At 40.6% G+C, this 22,707-nt stretch overlaps 1 protein-coding gene across 1 annotated transcript in view; it reads right to left on the bottom strand.

Annotated features, from left to right (window-relative positions):
• LOC118369133 (ALK tyrosine kinase receptor-like) overlaps positions 1-22,707 on the bottom strand; it is a 592,945-nt gene that overhangs the window by 368,276 nt on the left and 201,962 nt on the right. The window contains exon 2 of the mRNA XM_035753612.2: positions 384-494. Coding sequence (XP_035609505.2) covers positions 384-494 — 111 coding nt within the window. The remainder of the gene's footprint in view (positions 1-383; positions 495-22,707) is intronic.

Here is a 22,707-nt window from a genome sequence, read left to right as displayed (position 1 = left end):
ATCCATGTATTGCACCTGAGTTTCAGTAACACTTGTTTCAGTAGAACTCGTTTCAGAGTATTTCCTTGTTTTAGTAACACTTGAAACACAATAACACTGGTTTTAAGTTACACTTCAGTTGAACTTGTTTCAGTTCAAATTCAGAGACTTCGAGAAAGAACATCCCAGAGGCTGCTAAATGTTAAATGTGCCAGGGATGGTGAAAAACAAAACCGCAAAGGGTAAAGGACGAATGAGACTGAGATGGTTATGGATGTTGTTGGAGAGCTGACGGCAAGCGCCACATCACATAAAGAGAGCGCCGTCTTTTTGGGACAGAGTGTGATAGGGCCTGTCAGTTAATCTTAGAGGCTCTGACAACAAAGCGCTAACTAGATGCTCACCTGACATTGGCGCTATGGCCTTGGGGGAGTTTAGCTCCTCCTCGGCCAGCCAGGAGAAGTTCCAGTAACCTCGTGGGACACCCAGTCCGGCTCGACCCACCAGCGACTCACCTTGAAGAAAGACGCATAAGACACGGTCATGATAATGCAACATGACAAACATATCGGGGGTTTTTTATCAAGGAGAACGGAATTACAGTCACCAATCTTTTCAATTACTTATTCAGATACACATGAAGGGAGGGGGATAGGCGAGAGAGGGATGAATAGTTGAAAGTGGTTAAAGGACACTTTTTAAACGAGTGGGGAAATCTCACTCCATTCGTAGTTTAATTTTTATTGGATAGGAAAGATTGAGGAGTTAGTGTGCTGAAATCGTCCCGTGGTGTGTCTGCATGCTCTGATAATGCACCATTGATTCATCTCAACTCATGCGGCTAAGTAGTCGAATTGACAGATGTTCTGTTCATAATTTGAATCCCAAATCTCTAGATACCTTTGTTCTCTACAACAACGAGGTGAAGGATCAAGCATAGGCAGCTCGTCTAATAGAAAGTAAATTGAATAACATTTGCCAAAATTATATAATTACTTCTGTCCGGCTGTCAGTGAAAAGCATAAAAAAGAGGCATAGGCCTATCGCAATATTTCAAAATGAAAAAAACAAAACAAAAGAAGACAACTCTGTCTGGTGGAAATTACAACATTCTATTATTCACATTACTTTATATTAGTACTTTCACACGTCTATTCTTCTGAGGAGCCTCTGAGGCTTAATGCTGACAGTTGATTGACGATGTCTTGGTGATAAAACCTAAAGACTGCATTCCATTCAATGATTAGTGTCTGTGTGAAATGTTGTTCTGTCTGCCGGTGCCAGGCAAATCCTCCCTCTAGTTTATTTCTCCCACATGGCAGATGGACACTGGACCTCATCATTTGAGGAAAAGGACCTAGTGTCCTATGTGACATTAGTATTTCTGTATAAACTATTAGTAAATGACCTAGAGACAGACATTTGGCACCATGTAAATCTTTTAGTCTGTTGCGTGAGAGCACAATTGTACCCTTGCATAATTGTACATATCTGTTCTTTGTCACAGACTCAGGAGGACAAGAAAGAGTTGTAACCTAACCCTGCTTATTTGGTCTCTCAGCGATCACTTAAGGGTGGTCATTGACCAGCTCCATTATTGCAATAATTAATAAAAGTTTGATTGTTTTGAAGAAATCTAAAAATATCTCTCCTTTGAATCACGAAAGTCTTTAGTTATCAACAGTAGCCTTTTTATTGGCACTAGCGGAGAGCATTAGTGCATATTCAATGTCTGTAGCATTGGGTGAGTCAGTGCCACTGGAAAGTTTTTTTTTTTTTTTTTTTTTTTTTTTTTTTTAGGATACAAATGTAGTCCTCACGACTAGATACAAAGCCATTGTAGAATTACTGTCTCCCCTTTTTGTAGGCCTAGATTAGATGTTTGCACTCAAGACGAGGCTGTTTTTATTGTTTGTCATTACCCTGTCATTTTTGTGGTATGAAAGATTTGGCTAATGTCTCCAGTCATGTAAAGCATTGTAGAATTGCATGAAATCTGTTTATTAAAAGGTCAAATGTTTTACAGATACTACAACGACAACAAAAGAAATCCTCTAGCTGGGGCTGAGCAAGAAAAGAGAAGGCAGGCATTGTTCTGAATTTTTTTTGTAGTGAGTAGGTTATGTTAGCCTTAATTATGACCATCCAATCTACTCATCAAGAACAGTAAGCTATGTTACATTAGTCTGCAAATGCGATGATATATTATTGCGATCTATCATAAATGAATTTATCATAAAGGTGGATTTTTTTTTTTTGGTGAAAAAAGTACTTCTCCAAACGTCATTGATGGGATGGGTTTCTAATGTTTCTACCCCAGTTCTATCACTGAAGAATCCTAAGAACAGCACTCCCTTAGTACTGAGGGATATTTGCGAAAATAAATACAAGTTCAGTCCTTTAGTCAAAACTCCAGAAACTACAGCATTAGTGTTATGTGATGAAAAGTAAGTTCCAAGGGGTCCCGAATGAGTTGGGTATAGGACAATAATAGCTGTTGTAATTACCTAAGGACATGTTTTTTATGACTTTCTATAACCCCTGAAACCCTGTCAACTTGGAGGCTAATTGGTTTGTGACCAATTTGTGGTCTAATGCTAAACAGGAGATGTGACGGTAGTTTGACAGTTGGAGAGGTGCAAAGTAATTAAGACCTGCTACGGGTCTTTCTTTTTTCTTTGTCGTTGCTGTGTTTCTTTTCCTCTCTTGTCTGTCTTGTGTTCTTTCTCTACATCTCTCCCCTCAGTACTCACAGTAGGAAGAGTGTATCCATGTCATTTCAGCAAGCTATGACAGCCACCATCTCAGATTGTTCTGACATTGTTTCTGTAGTTAGAATCGGGTTGGCATTCAGGAAATACAATTTTGTTGAAATATAATTTTATCTCTGAGATATTAAGCTAATTGATTGAACCCAAATCTGCTATTTTATTTGATAGGATTCATATAATATTCAATACAAATAATACCCAAATAGTACCCAATTTGGAACAAACTTATTTCTACCAATGAGTAAAACATAAAAAAATCCCCCAAATGGTCAAAAGCCACCCACGGACTCCCACGCCCCAGGCCCATCCCACCCCAACAACAGTATATAGTATCAGTTCTCTATGTTTGACAAGTAGTATGAAGCTGCGGCTTGGAATATTCCTTCTTCATGCTATCTCATGTATTCCCTGTGAATCTGGTGACGTCGTCCCCCCCCCCCCGTTCAGATACATATTACTTAACATAAAGTAGTCTGAAGGTACCAGGTTTTGACCACTATTTGCCACTGTTCCTGCTATACCGCTATGCTCTTTTATACATTTTGCTGGTCTCTTGTGTTTATTAAATAGATCATAACGTTTTCTTTGCAACTTTTGGTAGAAAACCAATAGCTTTGGATCAGGATGAAAATACATTGTGGTCATCCTCACAATTCAAGCCTGTCCGCTCTACTGTATACTGGTTGTTTGGGTGGGCTTGGGTTGTGGGGGGTCAGTGGGTGGCTTTTGACAAACAAACAAAACATGCATATTGGTAGGAAGAAATGTGGTCCAAATCGGATGTTGGGTACTATACATTAAAATGGCCAATTGTGGTGCAATCAATTATCTTAATTTCTGAGAGATCAAACTATATTTCAACAAAATAATGTTTTAGGAATGCTAATTGCAACTGTTAGTAACTACAGAAATATTCTGAGTGGGTGTAGAAATCCTCTTTCTTGTGCTTTATAAGTTGGAACGACCCATGACCGAAGTGCATCATTCAATACACTGTACCCTTAGAAAGCCCGGCAAACCAAAATCCTCTAATTTCAAATTCACACGAAAGGGGAGATTGATAGAAATTCATAGCATGAAATTCATAAGCCAGTGAGCACAGTGCATTTGCACCTTCAGTGGAGGCTGATCTCTCCAGTCCCTGTCCCTTAGCTTGACTTCTAAGCCTCTGTGTTTATATTAGAGCAACATTTTATATAGATAGTGCAGTATTGAGACACCAATGCACTCATGTGTACCATAGATTTGCACATTAATGTGAGTGCAGTTACAGATCTGATTTTTTTCCTCTTTGCCACTCTCTCTCTCCATACCCTCTATTAGGCTCATCGGACCCCTCAATAAGGCCAGCATGGCCATTATAATAAATGTTCTTTCTATTTTTACCACGTCTCTTCAGCCCATGTCAACCAGCTCTATCTGACTGCATTATTCAAAGCATTATTTATGAAGTGATGTTCGGAGGATCAACCCCTCCTCCCCCACATAGTCTATTCTGCAACAGACTCGATGGAGCTCACTACAGCTTCACCAAACTTCCATCAGGCGAACTGTGACACTTTTATTTTTTAAAAAGCCCAACAAGTGCTCCATAGATTGATCAATGAGGCTTGAACTGCACATAGTAAAAGCCTGCCACCTAAACACCCACTCACATACATAATAGACACACAGCCTTTCTGGAGCTGTGATCACAGGGGTTCTGAGGTAGAACACGATGGAATAACAACACTACACACACACAAACACCACAAAAACTGTGAAAATGCATGTTTGCAGATGAGACAAAAGATTGACCTCTGGTTACATAGATTACTGCCTAATAAATTGATTTGCTGTCTGGCCGTGATGGGTCATTAAATGCTGGTCAAAGTCAAACGGCAAAACGTCAGAGCCATTCTCGGATTTGCACCTCCAGTTCAACACAAAGGAGCTGTATTGATATCCATCAGGCATTCCTGACTCTTCTCTTAGCAGTCTGACTTCCAGCAGGCTTTCCTGCAGTCAAATGACCTAGTGGCCTCATGGGTGGAATACTAGTAAAACATTTCATTTCAAAATGAATAAACATTACTTCAAAAAACCTGCCGAACATTGGTTTTGTTACATTTCAGTCTTCTGTGATGTAATATTGGGATGCGAACTGTTGAGGTTGCTAAGGGGAGGACGGCTGGAACGGAGCCAATGGAAGGGCATCAAACCATGTGTTTGCTGTATTTGATACCATTCCACTAATTTTGCTCCAGCTATTACCACGAGCCGGTCCTCCCCAATTAAGGTGCCACCAACCTCCTGACATGGTACATGTGTATTCTGTTTAAGCCCATAGCCATGTGTGTGAGGTGTATACTTTTGTTTCAAAGTAGATTTGTTTAAGACTATCAAGAAACCCCTGTGACCCTGATTTAGCCCACTGCAGTAAAAGGTTCATTAAGAGCATTCCAAAATTTCAGAGCCCCTCCACCCTCACTCCCCTCTGTTCAATTCCTGGAATGTTACTACGATTAATGGGAAGGTATTAGAGGTCGACCGATTTAGGATTTTTCAACACCGATTTAAATCGGCCTATTTTTATTTATTTGTAATAATGACAATTGCAACAATACTGAATGAACACTTATTTTAACTTAATATAATACATACATAAAATCAATTTAGCCTCAAATAAATAATGAAACATGTTAAATTTGGTTTAAATAATGCAAAAACAACGTGTTGGAGAAGAAAGTGCAATATGTGCCATGTAAGAAAGCTAACGTTTAAGTTCCTTGCTCAGAACATGAGAACATATGAAAGCTGGTGGTTCCTTTTAACATGAGTCTTCAATATTCCCAGGTAAGAAGTTTTAGGTTGTAGTTATTATAGGACTAGTTCTCTCTATACCATTTGTATTTCATTAACCTTTGACTATTGGATGTTCTTATAGGCACTTTAGTATTGCCAGTGTAACAGTATAGCTTCCGTCCCTCTCCTCGCTCCTCCCTGGGCTCAAACCAGGAACACATCGACAACATCCACCCTTGAAGCAGAATTCCCCATGCAGAGCAAGGGGAACAACCACTTCAAGTCTCAGAGTGAGTGACGTTTGAAACTCTGTTTAGCGAGCACCCCGCTAACTAGCTAGCCATTTCACATCGGCCTAATCTCGGGAGTTGATAGGCTGGAAGTCATAAACATGCTTGACGCACAACGAAGAGCTGCTGGCAAAACGCACGACAGTGCTGTTTGAATGAATGATTACGAGCCTGCTGCTGCCTACCACCGCTCAGTCAGACTGCTCTATCAAATCATAGACTTAGTTAAAACATAATAACATGCAGAAATACGAGCCTTAGGTCGCTAATATGGTTGATTCCGGAAACTATCATCTCGAAAACACGATGTTTATTCTTTCAGTGAAATACGGAACCGTTCCGTATTTTATCTAAGGGGTGGCATCCATTAGTCTCAATATTCCTGTTACATTGCACAACCTTCAATATTATGTAAAATTCTGGCAATTTAGGCGGCCCAAACTGTTGCATATACATTGACTCTGCGTGCATTGAACGCAAGAGAAGTGACACAATTTCACCTGGTTAATATTGCCTGCTAACCTGGATTTCTTTTAGCTAAATGTGCAGGTTTAAAAATATATACTTCTGTTTATTGATTTTAAGAAAGGCATTGATGTACATGAAAGGCATTGATGTACATTGGAGCAACGATACGCACCACATCAATTATATGCAAAGCAGGACATGCTAGATACACTAGTAATATCATCAACCATGTGTAGTTAACTAGTGATTATGATTGATTGATTGTTTTTTTATAAGAAGTTTAATGCTAGCTAGCAACTTACATTTGGATTACTGCATTCGCGTAAAAGGCAGTCTCCTCGTGGAGTGCAATGAGAGGCAGGTGGTTAGAGCGTTGGACTAGTTAACTGTAAGGTTGCAAGATTAAATCCCCCGAGCTGACAAGGTGAAAATCTGTCGTTCTGCCCCTGAACGAGTCAGTTAACCCACTATTCCTAGGCCGTCATTGAAAATAAGAACGTGTTCTTAACTGACTTGCCTAGTTAAATAAAGGTGTAAAAAAATAAAATAAAAATTTAATCGGTGTCCAAAAATACTGATTTACGATTGTTATGAAAACTTGAAATCGGCCCTAATTAATAGGCCATTCCAATTAATCTGTTGACCTCTAGAAGGTATACACCCCAATACCCCTTGAGGCACTCAAGGGGTACTGCACCCAGGACATTTGCCAGGTATTCAGGCACAAGTCTTCATAAATTATCCATCACACAAAGCAAACTTAGCAAACTAACATGTACTGGATAATTTCTTTTGTTACAAAAAGCCCAAGTTTAAGAAATATAAGACACCTTATAAGCTATCGTGTCAACAACCATGTGTGCGCTTAACCATTCTCTCAAATGTTTGTTGCTACTGTGAAGAAGACAACCTATGAAATATTCCTTTCGATTAAATACTTGTTACATGCCTGCATCGTGTTGGGGGAAATCCGGCTTGAAACATAACATCTATGTATTTGGCACTCAGGAAACTAGCAAGCCAATGGCAGATTTACCATTAGGTAGAAGAGGCAATTGCCTCGGTCCTCAAATCATCAAGGGGCCTCATGAGCTGCGCAATTATTACAATCTTCCGCATCTGCAGTGGAAGGTGGCCGAGCTTCAGCGGTAATTCGTCAGACCAGGAGACATCCGGAAAATCACTCTTCTCACGAAAACGTCTGTAGCGTCCGAGCGGTTTGTGCTACACACTAATATGACCACTCTATGAAAAGTTGACTGTCACGAACCCGTTGGTGTTGCGCTAGAACTCCCACCGGACTCGTCTAAAAAGTAACCAACCCGGTGCCTGCTGAAAAATTAATGGAAGTGAATATGGCATTTTAGGTATAAAAGGTATATTCCATGACAAACACAATTAGATGAGCTTTCTTTTCTCTCAGATATAGGACAGAAACTTCAAAACATACTTCCCTTTGATTACATGTTTGACTTTTTTTCAATGTATGAATCTGTAATTCAATATGTTTCCATAGGCTAGTAGCAAATTAAAAACCATTTTTTTTAGACCTACAGGGGTCCTAAAATTACAAATCAAATAGTTAAATGATCGGTGGTATGACCACCATAAAACAATTCCATGTTAGCTTATTAGAAACCCAGCCCCGGGCCCTTTGACTCTAGGCCAGGGGGATACAATAAGCATTTCTTTAGCAAAAAGACAGGTGCTGCTGATAATACTGCCATCGTTGTTGAGGAAAAGGAAATGTGTGTGTGTAGCCCATGTATCTGATACTGTCTGGCCAAAAATATTATGGCATGTCATACATACTCTTTTTGGCCCGACAGCATTTGATACATGGGCTACATATTGCTAGTTTAACAAAACCAAAATGTAGATTAATATATAAATATGCAATTTCATTGAACTATCCCTATTCACTGAACTGAAAGCGTCAAAGTAAATAAAATACAATATAACCCAACAAGCGTCAAATTGGTAATGATTGCAAAGAAATACTCTGTCAAGCAGCAACACTTTTTTTTAAAATGTATTTAACCAATTGTTATACAAATGGATTAAATTTCCCCAAATTAGCATGTCTTTAAAAATGTGCAAACATTTTTAATAGTAATTTATTTTGTAAAATAAAAATAAAGTTAATTATATTAATAATTTAATCCATAGAAACATGTCAATAAAATGTTTCTTATTCGTTCAAAGTGGTCTATTTCTGTGACACTCAAGAGGCTGAAAAATTGTCAATTGAGATAATCTGGTCAACACAGGTCCAGTTGCATCTGAAAGATGAGACTCAACTTGGTATAGAGACATTAACTGGAAGCTAAATATTTTTGTTGTTGTTGTTATAATGTCACAAGCCCCAGGGGTCAAATTTGAGGTGGTCCATATCTATATATTTTCAAGGTTTTCATTTTTTTTTAGCCACCCCATTAGTAAACAAAATAATTATATAATTTTTCATTCCTCCATATCAACACAGAAATCATAGTAAATTGTGTGTGGGGGGGGTTGTCAGTGCTTAGTTGCTTCGGGTTTCGATATTATGATGTTTTTAGGGTTATGATTTTTTTTTTATGGTTAAGCAGTGATTCAACTCTTTCCCTACAGCTCTCCCATCCAAACAATAACACTTTCCTCTGTGACAAGACAGCTATATGATATGTTTGAGATCATGAAACAACCACTTGCCTCAAGCAAACCTTTTCATCTCGGCATACTGGATTTCTGTCTGAAGTTAATTTGCGCTTGAAGGGAGAGTTTGATTGTCAAATGAAGTGTGTTGTATCTTCAAAGGACATCCCCCACTAGATCCTCACATTTTAAGAGCCTATCACGGAGATTGATTCAAGCCTCTTTTTGAACGTCTGTTATTTGCCAGCAGGTGACGGGCATTATCAGGGCATAATCAGGGCTTTATCAGGGCATAATCAGGGCTTGTGTTCAATCAACTGACCACAGTTAGGTGTACAAGGGGATCCTAATTATTGTACACATTGCGTAGGATAAAAGATCAGTGGGTTTATGTAATGAGGGTGCAACATCTACAGTAGCAGTTTGTTGATATTGTGCCTAGTCATTTGCATAATTACTAGAAAAAAGGCTCTACAAGAATCGGCTGATATGATTAAGTAAAAAATGAATATGGCAATGACATGTTATGTCTGATTTAAGGCTCTATTCAATCCATATTGCGGAAGTTCAGCGGTAATGCATGATGAAATATAAGGGCAATGTTCCCGCGTTAGTGGAGACTGCATTCATTGTGAACACTGCCTATGTCGGCATACCCAACGCTGCCGTTCTGTCCTGCCGATGTATTGAAAAAAAACTGCTAAATTTCTATCACACAATCTGTAACGCTTCACCAATACAGATTGAATAGAGCCCCTGGTTATAATTAGTTTTTACAGTATGTACCTGTTGTGCAATGCATTGTGAGAATGTCATGAAATGGTGCCAGTGTGGCAATGCATGCTATTGTTACTTTGGAGTAACGAAGTAAAAGTAACCTGATATACTGTAAGAGTCTGATATACTGTAGCTGACAGTCATTGATACAGGACTCTGATATACTCTAGCTGACTTACAGTATACCAGAGTCCTGTATCAATGACAGTCAGCTACAGTATATCATAGTCCTGTATCAATGACCATCAGCTACAGTATATCAGACTCTTACAGTATACCAGAGTCCTGTATCAATGACAGTCTGATATGCTGTAGCTGACTGTCATTGATACAGGACGCTGATATACTGTAAGAGTCTGATACACTGTAGCTGACTGTCATTGATACAGGTGTCTGATATGGTGTAGCTGACTGCTTTCATTTGGACCATCTCAGCCATTGCTCTTGCTTGCTCTGAAAATGCTTATATGCCCGGTCTATAATGAAGCTTTGGCTTGAATGACAGACAGGGATCATTATTGCTATCTAGTTGTGATTGCTGGAACATGTCTTTGTACAATATAGACTCTGTACCTTGCAGTGGAGCAATAGGCACTTAAATCAATACTGGCTGTCACTATAATAACCAGTCAGTAACATTTCCAGTAAGCCCAATGATTACACTTCGAAGGAAGAAATCCAGGATGTCTTGCTCCCAGGCAGACTAAATAACTTTTTTGCCCGCTTTGAGGACAATAGAATGCCACTGACACGGCCCGCAACCAAAACCTGCAGACTCTCCTTCACTGCAGCCGACGTGAGTAAAACATTTAAACGTGTTAACCCTCGCAAGGCTGCAGGCCCAGACTGCATCCCCAGCCGCGCCCTCAGAGCATGCGCAGACCAGATGGCTGCTGTTCCCAGCATGAGCAGACCAGCTGGCTGCTGTTCCCACATGCTTCAAGAGGGCCACCATTGTACCTGTTCCTAAGAAAGCTAAGGTAACTGAGCTAAACGACTACCGCCCGTAGCACTCACTTCCGTCATCATGAAGTGCTTTGAGAGACTAGTGAAGGACCATATCACCTCCACCCTACCTGACACCCTAGACCCACTCCAATTTTCTTACCGCCCAAATAGGTCCACAGACGACACAATCGCAACCACACTGCACACTGCCCTAACCCATCTGGACAAGAGGAATACCTATGTGAGAATGCTGTTCATTGACTACAGCTCAGAATTTAACACCATAGTACCCTCCAAACTCGTCATCAAGCTCGAGACCCTGGGTCTCGACCCCGCCCAGTGCAACTGGGTACTGGACTTCCTGATGGGCCGCCCCCAGGTGGTGAGGGTAGGTAACATCTCCATCACGCTGATCCTCAACACTGGGGCCCCCACAAGTTCTGAGCCCTTTCCTGTACTCCCTGTTCACCCACGACTGTGTGGCCATGCACGCTTCCAACTCAATCATCAAGTTTGCGGATGACACTACAGTGATAGGCTTGATTACCAACAACGACGAGACGGCCTACAGGGAGGAGGTGAGGGCCCTCGGACTGTGGTGTCAGGAAAATAACCTCACACTCAACATAAACAAAACAAAGGTGACGATTGTGGACTTCAGGAAACAGCAGAGGGAGCACCACCTATCCACATCAATGGGACAGTAGTGGAGAGGGTAGTAAGTTTTAAGTTCTTCGGAGTACACATCACGGACAAACTGAATTGGTCCACCCACACAGACGGTGGTAAAGAAGACGCAGCAGTGCCTCTTCAACCTCAGGAGGCTGAAGAAATTTGGCTTGTCACCAAAAGCACTCTCAAACTTCTACAGATGCACAATCGAGAGCATCCTCTCGGGCTGTATCACCGGCTGGTACGGCAACTGCTCCGCCCACAACCGTTAGGCTCTCCAGAGGGTAATGAGGTCTGCACAACGGATCACCGGGGGCAAACTACCTGCCCTCCAGGACACCTATACCACCGGATGTCACATGAAGGCCATAAAGATCATCAAGGACAACAACCACCGAGCCACTGCCTGTTCACCCCGCTATCATCCAGAAGGCGAGGTCAGTACAGGTGCATTAAAGCTGGGACCGAGAGACTGAAAAACAGCTTCTATCTCAAGGCCATCAGACTGTTAAACAGCCACCACTAACATTGAGTGGCTGCTGCCAACACACTGACTCAACTCCAGCCACTTTAATAATGGGAATTGATGTAAAATATATCACTAGCCTCTTTAAACAATGCTACTTAATATAATGTTTACATTACTCATCTCATATGTATATACTGTACTATCATCTACTGCATCTTTATGTAATACATGTATCACTAGCCATTTTAAACTTGTCACTTTTGTTTACATACCCTACATTACTCATCTCAGATGTATATACTGTACTCGATACCATCTACTGCATCTTGCCTATACTGTTCTGTACCATCACTCATTCATATACTGTATCTTTATGTACATATTCTTCATCCCTTTACACTTGTGTGTATAAGATAGTAGTTTTGGAATTGTTAGGTTAGATTACTTGTTGATTATTACTGCATTGTCGGAACTAGAAGCACAAGCATTCCGCTACACTCGCATTAACATCTGCTAACCATGTGTATGTGACAAATAATTTGATATACATTGCTCTAGTATCAATCATAATCCATTTATCCTGTAAACCTAGCAAAGGAGCTGATCGAAGACTACAGGAAACTGAGGCGAGCACGCCCTCATGGGGCTGTAGTGGAGCGGATCCACATCACTAAGGAATTAACATGGTCCACAGACACCTACACAGTTCTGAAGAGGGCAGGACAATGCTTCTTCCCTCTCAGGAGGATGAAAAGATTTGGCATGGGCCCTCAGACCCTCAAAAAGTTCTACTGTTGCACCATTTAGAGCATCATGGCTGGCTCCATCACCGGTAAGTCAACTACAAAGCACCAGAACGCAAGGTGCTACAAAGGGTGGCAAGTATGGCCCAGTACAAGCCCTAGACCAGTGGTCACCAAACTACGGCCCGCGGGCCGGATACGGCCCGTCAGCACATTTGGCCCGGCCCTCTGAACAATACCAGAGACGCTATCGAATTTTTTTCCTATTTGGCCTCCAGAAAAAAAAATCCTAGGCCCGGCCCGGCCCAAGAGAGAACGGAATAATGGCGAAAAGGTTAGGTAAGAGAAAAATTGATTCAGAATGCAGGGTATTTAACCTGCAGTGGACAAACAATTATTTTTTTGTTAATTAACGCATTTCTTCATTTAAAAGTCAAAACGGTCCCAGAGCTGATCGACCCAGAATGGAAATGGCACCTCGCATTTTTAACAGACGTGACAGAAATACTTAACAGCCTTAACTTGCAGCTACAAGGCGAGGGGAAACTCATTTGCGACATGTATTCACACATAAAAGCATTTGAGGTGAAATTAGCCCTGCTTTTGGAACAAGTGAAAAGCGCAACTTCGTCCATCTTCCTGCTACCCAAAACCTGTCGACAGAGAACCCAGCGGTCCCGTTCCCAGCTGAAAAGTGCGTGGAAGCACTGGAAATGCTGAAGGCGGAGTTCGGTGTGCGATTCAGTGAACTACATGTTCATGCAAAAGAAATCCGTCTTTTTCAGAACCCCTTTGTTGCCGACATTGATGAAGCCCAGCCTTCATATCAGTTTGAGTTGGCTGAGTTACAGAACTGTGATGTTCTGAAAGACTCATTCAAGCCCAACAGTCTCATTGACTTCTATGCCGCCCTCCCAAACGACACATATCCAAACATCAAAAAACACGCAATGAAAATGTCCACAGTTTTTGGCAGCACGTATATCTGCGAGAGAACCTTTTCTCGCATGAAACTGCTGAAAACCCCGATGAGATCAAGATTGACAGATGAACATTTGCATCAGTGCTTGAGACTGGCTGTAACTAGAATGGAACCTGATATTCAACTTCTCACCAGCCAGATGCAGGCCCACAGTTCACACTGATGAACATGCATAGGTAAGCTCACTTTTCTGACTTGAATGAGTCATTCTGAGCATAAACAAATATAATCATAATAAAATCTACTGGGATAAAATCCATCTTTACAACCATACTGGTAGTGAAATGTATTGTGCTGTGTAGGTGCTGCTTCTTTTGTGGTTTTCACAGGGAAGTTGATGAGAGAGAGAGCTGCAAACAGCGGTGTCTACAAGCCTACTGGAACCTACAAAAGGATTATAAGGAAGGAACACAAGAACTTTAAGAGACTGCTCATATGTGTCAGAGAGATTCTGCTCTGACAACTGAGCTGAACTTTTATCTGTTAAGATTGTGCATGGCACGACAGAAAGTTAATGTTCCATGGCTTTTTTTTCTATGAAGAACCCAGAGAGAGTTATTTAGTTATTATTTATTTCCTGTTTTTTCTGTGAAGAACTCAGAGAGGGTTATTTAGTTATTATTTATTTCATTAATAGTGTTATTATTTGTTTCCTGACTTTTTTCTGTAAAGAACCTGGAAAGGGTTATTTGGTTGTGTGGCTTTCTGGAAAACAATACATTTTTTTAAGCTCCCCTACGATCGTCACACTTTTTCTGTTACAAACTGACACCGGCCCCCCATCAGAGAAGGGAAAAGTTATGTGGCCCTCACAGGAAAAAGTTTGGGGACCCCTGCCCTAGACTGTTCTCTCTGCTACTGCATGACTTGTGGTACCAATGCACCAAGTCTTGATCCAATAGGACACTGATTGAGCTTGTACCCCCAAGCCTTAACACTGCTAAATGGCTAATTAAATGGCTACCTGCTGCTGCTACTATCTTATCTATCCTGCTTCCTAGTCACTTCAACCCTACCTACAGTATGTACAAAGCTACCTCAATTACTTCTTACCCCTGCACATTGACTCAGTACTGGTACTCCCTGTATATAGCCATGTTATTTGTACTCATCATAGTTATTAACTCTGTATTTATTCCTTGTGTCACTATTTTTTTTTATTTTTTATATATATATCTTTTAATTGAGAAGGCCAGTAAGTAAGCATTTCACTGATATTCTACACATGTTGTTTGCGAAACATGTGACAAATGAAATTCAATTTGATTTAATATAAGGTGATTTTACACTTCAGCAAAACTGCCACAGGATAAATAAAGCCAACGTGCAATGGTTTATGCATCTCACTATTAGCAAACAAGGTGGATCAGTTGCAGGTGCTCGGGTTCCAATTGCTTCTGATAATTTGTGACTAATGAAAGCTTCTATTGAGCACACCTGTCACGCCCTGACCCTAGATTGCTTTGTATGTTTCTATTTTCCGTTTGATCAGGGTGTTATATGGGTGGGTATTCTATGTCTAGGTGTTTCTATGTTTAGGCCTGGTATGGTTCCCAATCAGAGGCAGCTGGTTATCGTTGTCTCTGAATGAGAACCATACTTAGGCAGCCTGTTCCCACTATGGGTGTGGGTAGTTGTTTTCTGTCTCTGCACCAGAAAGAACTGTTTCGTGTTGGTCTATTTTTTTTGTTTGTTATTTTGGTCGTAGTGTTCTGAGTTAAAATAAATATACATCATGAACACGAACGACGCTGCACTTTGGTCCTCTTCACCTTCTTCGAACCACGACAGCCGTTACTCCCTAACCCTGACCCTCATTAGGCCGGTGTTGTAACGGATTGCATGTATTACATGTAATTGGTTACATGGAAGGGATTACAAAAAACGATAACTGTAATCCATTACGTTACCAGCAAAAATATTGTAATCAGATTACAGATACTTTTGAAAAACTATTGCGGAAAAAATTGACACTTCTCGGTTTTCTCAATGACATTGAAATCCGCATTGAAAAAAGGTGCAAGTTTAAGTTTGTTTCAGCTAAGCGAGTCTGACCACAAGTCATAGACCATTATGATGACACACCAAATGTGTTTGATGGATTGCTGGAAAAGAGCAGGAATAGGCTTTTGTATGCTACAGTCCAAGCTATGTCTTCCAATGGTGTGACTGCTGTTGGCATCCAAAGATTATCGAACTTGAATAAACACTTGGAGGTAAGGATGAACAGTTGTGTAGTCTACGACGATATGGATATCATTTATTATTGATATCTACATAGCACATTGATGTGAATCGCACTACTGCTCTCTCATTTAGCTGTTTGCGCCTTATGGATTATGATTGTTGTGGTTGGCTGTTCACAAATATAAATGTGTATTTGAACCCAATAATGGTTGAATTCAAGAAGTTTAAGCTGCCTATCAATTATTGTTTTTGAAATCAGTGGACAGCCAGTGAAAAATGCACTCTTGCAACAGCTGCATAATGTGGACCTAATTCATGCTGAAAAAATAAATCCATAGGCCTAGTGGACACATGCTCAAACTTGCACACTTTTAAGGGGCAATCTGTAGATGCTAAATCCATTTTTCTGAGTTGTAAATTATATATACAGTACCAGTAAAAAGTTTGGACACACCTACTCATTCAAAGGTTTTTCTTTATTTTGACTATTTTATACATTGTAGAATAATAGTGAAGACATCAAAACTATATAAATAACACACAAGGAATCATGTAGTAAGCAAAAAAGTGTTAATGTTTTAAATATATTTTAGATTCTTCAAAGTACTGTCGCCACCCTTTGCCTTGAGTGCTTTGCACACTCTTGTCAAAGCATGCCATTCCATGAGCGAAGCATTTATTTTTCAACTCGAATCAATGAGCCCAATCAGTCCTCCATGACAAGAAAATAATGAACAACAGAATAGGGCTGGCTTATAAATTCTTAGTTTTCAGGTCATGCTCAGGTAAAACAATTTGGCTGATCTATACTTTCATATTTCCAAATTCTATACTTGAAGACAAAGGGGTATAACATTTATTGGAATGACTGGAATCTGTTTTTTAATGTAAAGATGTAATTGAATCATTATGCAGTAGAAAGCTATGGGTTAGAAGAAGCCTACATAACCAACCCATAAAGTAACATTTTACATCCATATATGGCCAGCTATGTAAACTTTAACTTTGATGCTGCAATAGATGTCGTTCAATTGCTAACATACATTTTTGTCTTCATCTAATGCCTCTTAAGAGGAAAGTAATCTAAAAGTAACTGAATGTTATCCGATTACGTTACTGAGTTTGGGTAATCCAAAAGTTACGTTACTGATTACAATTTTGGACAGGTAACTTGTAACTAACGGATTACATTTAGAAAGTAACCTAGCACCTCTCAATTCATTTATCAGAACAGCTGTCCTGATGTTGAGTGGCAGAGGGAAAACCAGCGGTTCTGGTGAAATATGCATTAAAGCTGTGCTTACATCAAATGGGTCTTTATTTCCTTTCAGGGATTCAAATGATTTGATGGCGTAATTACATGGTGCTCAATCTTTTATCATTACAGATAATGATGGTAATGGTGATAATGACTATGATAATGTTGGTGATGATGGTGGTGACAATGGGGAGATGTCTTCAACTCCCTCTCACGGTCTTTGTTGCAAATCTAAAAAAAAAACAAGAGATGTAGATTGCATCTGTTTTGAATGGTCTCGTACAATACTAACAGATCTGAAAATGTCACTCACAAACCTACAGGTCTGTCATTGACAATCCTAAAAGTCACATGCTAATTAGGTGAAAACTTGAAGAAATTGTATTTTAGGTGTCAAAATTAAGCATGCCATGCGGTCCTCTGTCTAATCTTACAGAAGGACTAATTAGATCTTAGTCCCATCCCCAGTCATTAGTACTGGATGACAAGCAGTGGGCTATTTCTATGGAGTGTCTGTCTGGAAGGTTATGGCTGATACCCAAATTGCACCCTATTCCCCATTATATTTTATAGATTACTCAAGATGCTATGACTGCTTTTAGTGTCTCAAAACAATTATTTGAGTGGTCCACAATGTCTTTTAAAACCTGTGTTTTTGTATTGTCAATGATTTACTATTGTGGAGTGACTAACTTTTCTATATCTACCTAACTTACAGTGGACGTGCTGCCTCACGTGACACGGCTCTAAGGCAGCCTTTCTTAAATTATGGGTTGCGACGTGTTAGGGTAAATTTATAATTATTTCATGAATTACTGGAATTGATTTGGCCAAGTGCAACTGCACAATCTGTACAGTGTTCTCTCTGCTTAGCAGCGGTCTCTGCTCAGTTTGGCAGCTGTGCAAGTGGGAGAGGTAGATCTGCCCGTGTGCTTCGCAGTTTACCGGATCTTTTTTTTCTGCGTTTTTCTTGAAGATCACTCCGCTACCCACAGCTGCAGCCGTGTTGTTCAGCAGCAGATGATGCCACTGACTTGTCATTCCCACTTGCCATCACTCACCGCTGTCATGGACTTATGCTAGTCACAAGGGCTGTGTTTCAAACAAAGTAGACAGCCCTCAGCCCTTGGGGTAATCCCCACGGCCATATTTGTGAAAGTACAAACAAATGTACAAACAAATGTAAATGAGTTAGAAATCATGCTACTAATGTACAAACATGTCTCATACTGATGTTTTTGTTTGGTTAGCTAATTAATCTGTTAGCTATCATACAGTAGGCCTATATTAATTATGATATAGTTAATAAGTAGACATGCAATCATAGTTGACTAACGCATATAAAGCACCCACTGAAAACAGTCATCGTGGGATGAACGGTGACAAATTTCCAGCCAAAGAGCGGTCCATTTAAAAATCATTCCTTCCTCCCTTGTCATATGTCATCAGAAGTGTCCACTTAATTTGAAGGCTGACAGGATAGGGTGTGTCTTTTAAGTGTTTGGAATGCAGCATATACAGTCGGGCAAAAAAAGTATTTAGTCAGCCACCAATTGTGCAAGTTCTCCCACTTAAAAAGATGAGAGAGGCCTGTAATTGTCATCATAGGTACACTTCACCTATGACAGACAAAATGAGAAAAAAAAAATTGTAGGATTTTTAATGAATTTATTTGCAAATTATGGTGGAAAATAAGTATGAAACTGAATCACGCTCAGGTGTTATGTACGCGCTAGCTCTGGTTCAGGGCATTATGTTTACCACTGTTGCTTTTGCAGCTAACACACTAACTAGCGCACGCTAGCTACTACACAACACAATACTAGCTAGCTAATACACCAAGGATGGGGTCAATTCCATTTCAATACTTGTCAATTCACACTGTAAACCAAATTCCAATGACTAATTCCTAAATGAAAAGCATCGCAGAGAATTGGAATTTAAATTTTAAGAGTACTTTCTGAATTGTCTGGAATTGAAAAGGCATTGACCCCAACCCAGTCGTGCGCATTACAGCTAGTACAACACTAGCTTCTAATTCTAAATGTAATTTCACCACCCGTGCTGTTGGTGGCGATAACCCACCATCCTCTCTGGTACCATTCGACCTGCCTGAGCACGTATGTCTAACAGCATCTGTATACTGAGAAAGGATCTGCTGAAGCCAGACCCTATTGGCCACAGCGGCACTGTATGAAAGTGAACATGATTTACCTCTGCGGCTTCCCTGCTCCCCCTTAATCGCAGAGTTAATGTAATGGGGGGGGGGCTTTTAAATAGTGGAGTGCCACTCCATAAATCTGGCCCAGTCTCCTGACCTTCCCTCTCCCTCCTCTCAATCTTCCCCTCGCTCGCTCTCTCTGATGCTGAGCCGACGCAATGGGACAGCTAGCACTAAATCATCGCAGGCACCCATCTATGGTTGGGTTACCACATCTAAGGGGTGCCCCTCTTTCTCTCTAAAGGTCTTTCTGAAGGGTGCCCCATCCAAACCCATTATGTTATTAATTGCTTCTATATTGTACCTATGTCCCTGCCTCCCAAATGTTCAAAGGGAACCACCTACAACACAACTGCCTGTGTAAACACATGTTCCAATAACCACACTAGTACTATTTAGAATGAATGGATTGGGCATGGTATGTTAGTATGGACATTGGAACGTAGCCTGAGCACAGGACTGCACCTATTTTACAGGATGTAACAAATCTGTAACTCCTTACAGAAAATCTTCTGCAGTTTTTTTATTGTTCAAAGTATTAAACCACTAATTAACCAAACTCTGGGTGGATGCCACTGCGTGTGCTGTATGTGACTACTTTAGGATAGTAATGGAAGATGAGAGTGTAAAAATCTAATTAAACTGTGAGTGTCAATTCGAAGGCTGAGCCAGGTATATTTTTGGAAGTAGTATTTTCTGTAGGAAAGAGAATGTTTGTTATAGTGGAGAGTTTATTGGGCATCACTGTGTGAACATCTGGATCTGTGAGTGGGAGAGTGTCTGGGGAATGGATGTGCATCGAGGGAGGAGTGATATGGTGTATGACGGGAGGTGCATGTGTAAAAGTCATGCTGCTTGTGAGTACCACTTTCCCCCGATTCGGCACATACCTGGCTCGAACCCGGGACCTCTGCTTCACAAACATGTGACCGTTCTCCTTCAAGAGTCTAATGGTCACCCCACTCAAAAGCTAGCTGTTGAGTGGCACAAACATGGACACTTATGGATGAGGACAATGTTTCACACATATCCATGTGCTACATTCACCCCTCAAATATAAGCAACAGAGCGACCCCAGCGCAATTGTAGATCTGGATCACGGCAAATGTGTAAAGGACATCAAGCTGCTTGATTAGCGAGTACCACTTCCTGGATCAAACCTGGGACCTCTGCTTCACAAACAAACGTGGCCATGCTTCCTCAAGCGTCTCTACCGGTAACGCCGCTCAAAAGCTAGCTCCCGTAGCATTAGCTGGAGGAGAACTGGTGTGTGTGTGTGTGTGTGTGTGTGTGTGTGTGTGTGTGTGTGTGTGAGAGAGAGAGTGTGTCACTGCCTGTGTATAATGAGAGGTGCACTTGCACAAACACACCGCACTCATCACAGACCGGTGTGTGTCCATCTCTGTCTGTGTGAGCCAGTCTCAGTACACAAGCCTATCACCAATATTGATCCACAGTCGGCTGCTGTGTGTGACTCTGATTAACACTGACTAAATACGCATCCAAATCGATGATGGCCCGAAGGGGCCAATGATAGCTACCCAGCCAAACACAAGCTGCTGTGCCATTACTGTGTCTGTAAAACACACACACACACAGTCTCCCCACTAACAAATTACCCAGACTCTTCCATTGAGAGAGCTGACAGGGCTAAAGAAAAAACTCTGCAATCCTCCAATAACTATGAGAGAATTACCAGCAATCATCATGATCCTACTGAGTCTGTGTTTTTAGTGTGGCTAAAGCTTACCTGAATGGATCGGGGCACCTATTTATTTGGATTGAAAATGACTGGAGATCAGGGATACTCAGGATAGCAGGGTTAACAATACAGTTGTCTGGATATACTGAACCAGTCAAAAGGTTAGACACACCCACTCATTTAAGGGTTTGTCTTTATTTTTTACATTGTAGAATAGTAGAGAAGACATCAATAAAATAACACATATGGAAGAAAAAAAAGTGTTAAGCTAATCAAAATATATTTTCTATTTGAGATGCTTCAAAGCAGCCACCCTTTGCCTTGATGACAGCTTTGCACACTCATGGCATTCTTTCAACCAGCTTCATGAGGTTGTCACCTGGAATGTATTTGAATTAACAGGTGTGGCTTGTTAAAAGTTCATTTGTGGGATTTCTTTCCTTCTTACTGCGTTTGAGCTAATCAGCTGTGTTGTGACAAGGGAGTGGTGGTATACAGAAGATAACCCTATTTGGTAAAAGACCAAGTCCATATTATGGCAAGAACAGCTCAAATAAGCAAAGAGAAATGACAGTCCATCATAACATTAAGACACGAAGGTCAGTCAATCCGGAACATTTCAAGTACTTTGAAAGTTCTTGAAGTGCAGTTGCAAAAACCATCCAGAGCTATGATGAAACTGGCTCTCATAAGGACTGCCATAGGAAAGGAAGACCCAGAGTTACCTCTGCTACAGAGGGTAAGTTCATTAGAGTTACCAGCCTCAGAAAATGCAGTCCCAAATAAATGCTTCACAGAGTTCAAGTAACAGACACATCTCAACATCAACTGTACAGAGGAGACTGTGTGAATTTGGCCTTCTTGGTTGAATAGCTAAAAAGCAACGACAACTAAAGGACACTAATAAGAAGAGACTTGCCTTGGCCAAGTAACACGAGCAATGGACATTAGACTGGTGGAAATCTGTCCTTTTTTCTGATGAGTCCAAATTTGAGATCTTTGGTTCCAACTGCCGTGTCTATGTGAGATGCAGAGTAGGTGACTGGATGATCTCCACAAGTGTGGTTCCCATTGTGAATCATGGAGGAGGTGGTGGGATGGTGTGGGAGTGCTTTGCTGGTGACATTTTCAGTGATTTATAGAGAATTCAAGGCACACTTAACCAGCACGGTTATCTAAGCATTCAGCACCAATACGCCATCCCATATGTTTTGAGCTTAGTGGGACTAAAATGTGTTTTTCAACAGGACAATGACCCAAAACACACCTCCAGGCTGTGTAAGGGTTATTTGACCAAGACGGAGTGTGATGGAGTGCTGCATCAGATGACCTGGCCTCCACAATCACCCGACCTCAACCTAAATGATTAGTTTGGTATGAGTTGGACCACAGAGTGAAGGAGAAGCAGCCAACAAGTGCTCAGCATATGTGGGAACTTCTTCAAGACTGTTGGAAAAGCATTCCAGGTGACTACCTCATGAAGCTGGTTGAGAGAATGCCAAGAGTGTGCAAAGCTGTCATCAAGGCAAAGGGTGGCTACTTTTAAGAATCTAAAATATTAAATAATATTAAATATATATATTTTTTTATATATACTTTTTTGGTTACAACATTATTCCATATGTGTTATTTTCATAGTTTTTATGTCTTCACTATTATTCTACAATGTAGAAAATAGTACAAATAAAGAAAATCCATTGAATGAGTGTCTAAAGTTTTGACTGGTACTCTATATGGAGGAAATAACAAGTGTCAATGTGAAATTTATGACGTGAAAAAAATATATGCATTTGCATGAGCATACACACACTTATTACAC

Source organism: Oncorhynchus keta, chromosome 35, assembly GCF_023373465.1.
Source record: "Oncorhynchus keta strain PuntledgeMale-10-30-2019 chromosome 35, Oket_V2, whole genome shotgun sequence".
Classification (NCBI taxonomy): domain Eukaryota; kingdom Metazoa; phylum Chordata; class Actinopteri; order Salmoniformes; family Salmonidae; genus Oncorhynchus; species Oncorhynchus keta.
Note: the sequence above shows the minus strand (reverse complement) of the source record. Positions and strands in the feature narration are given on the sequence as shown.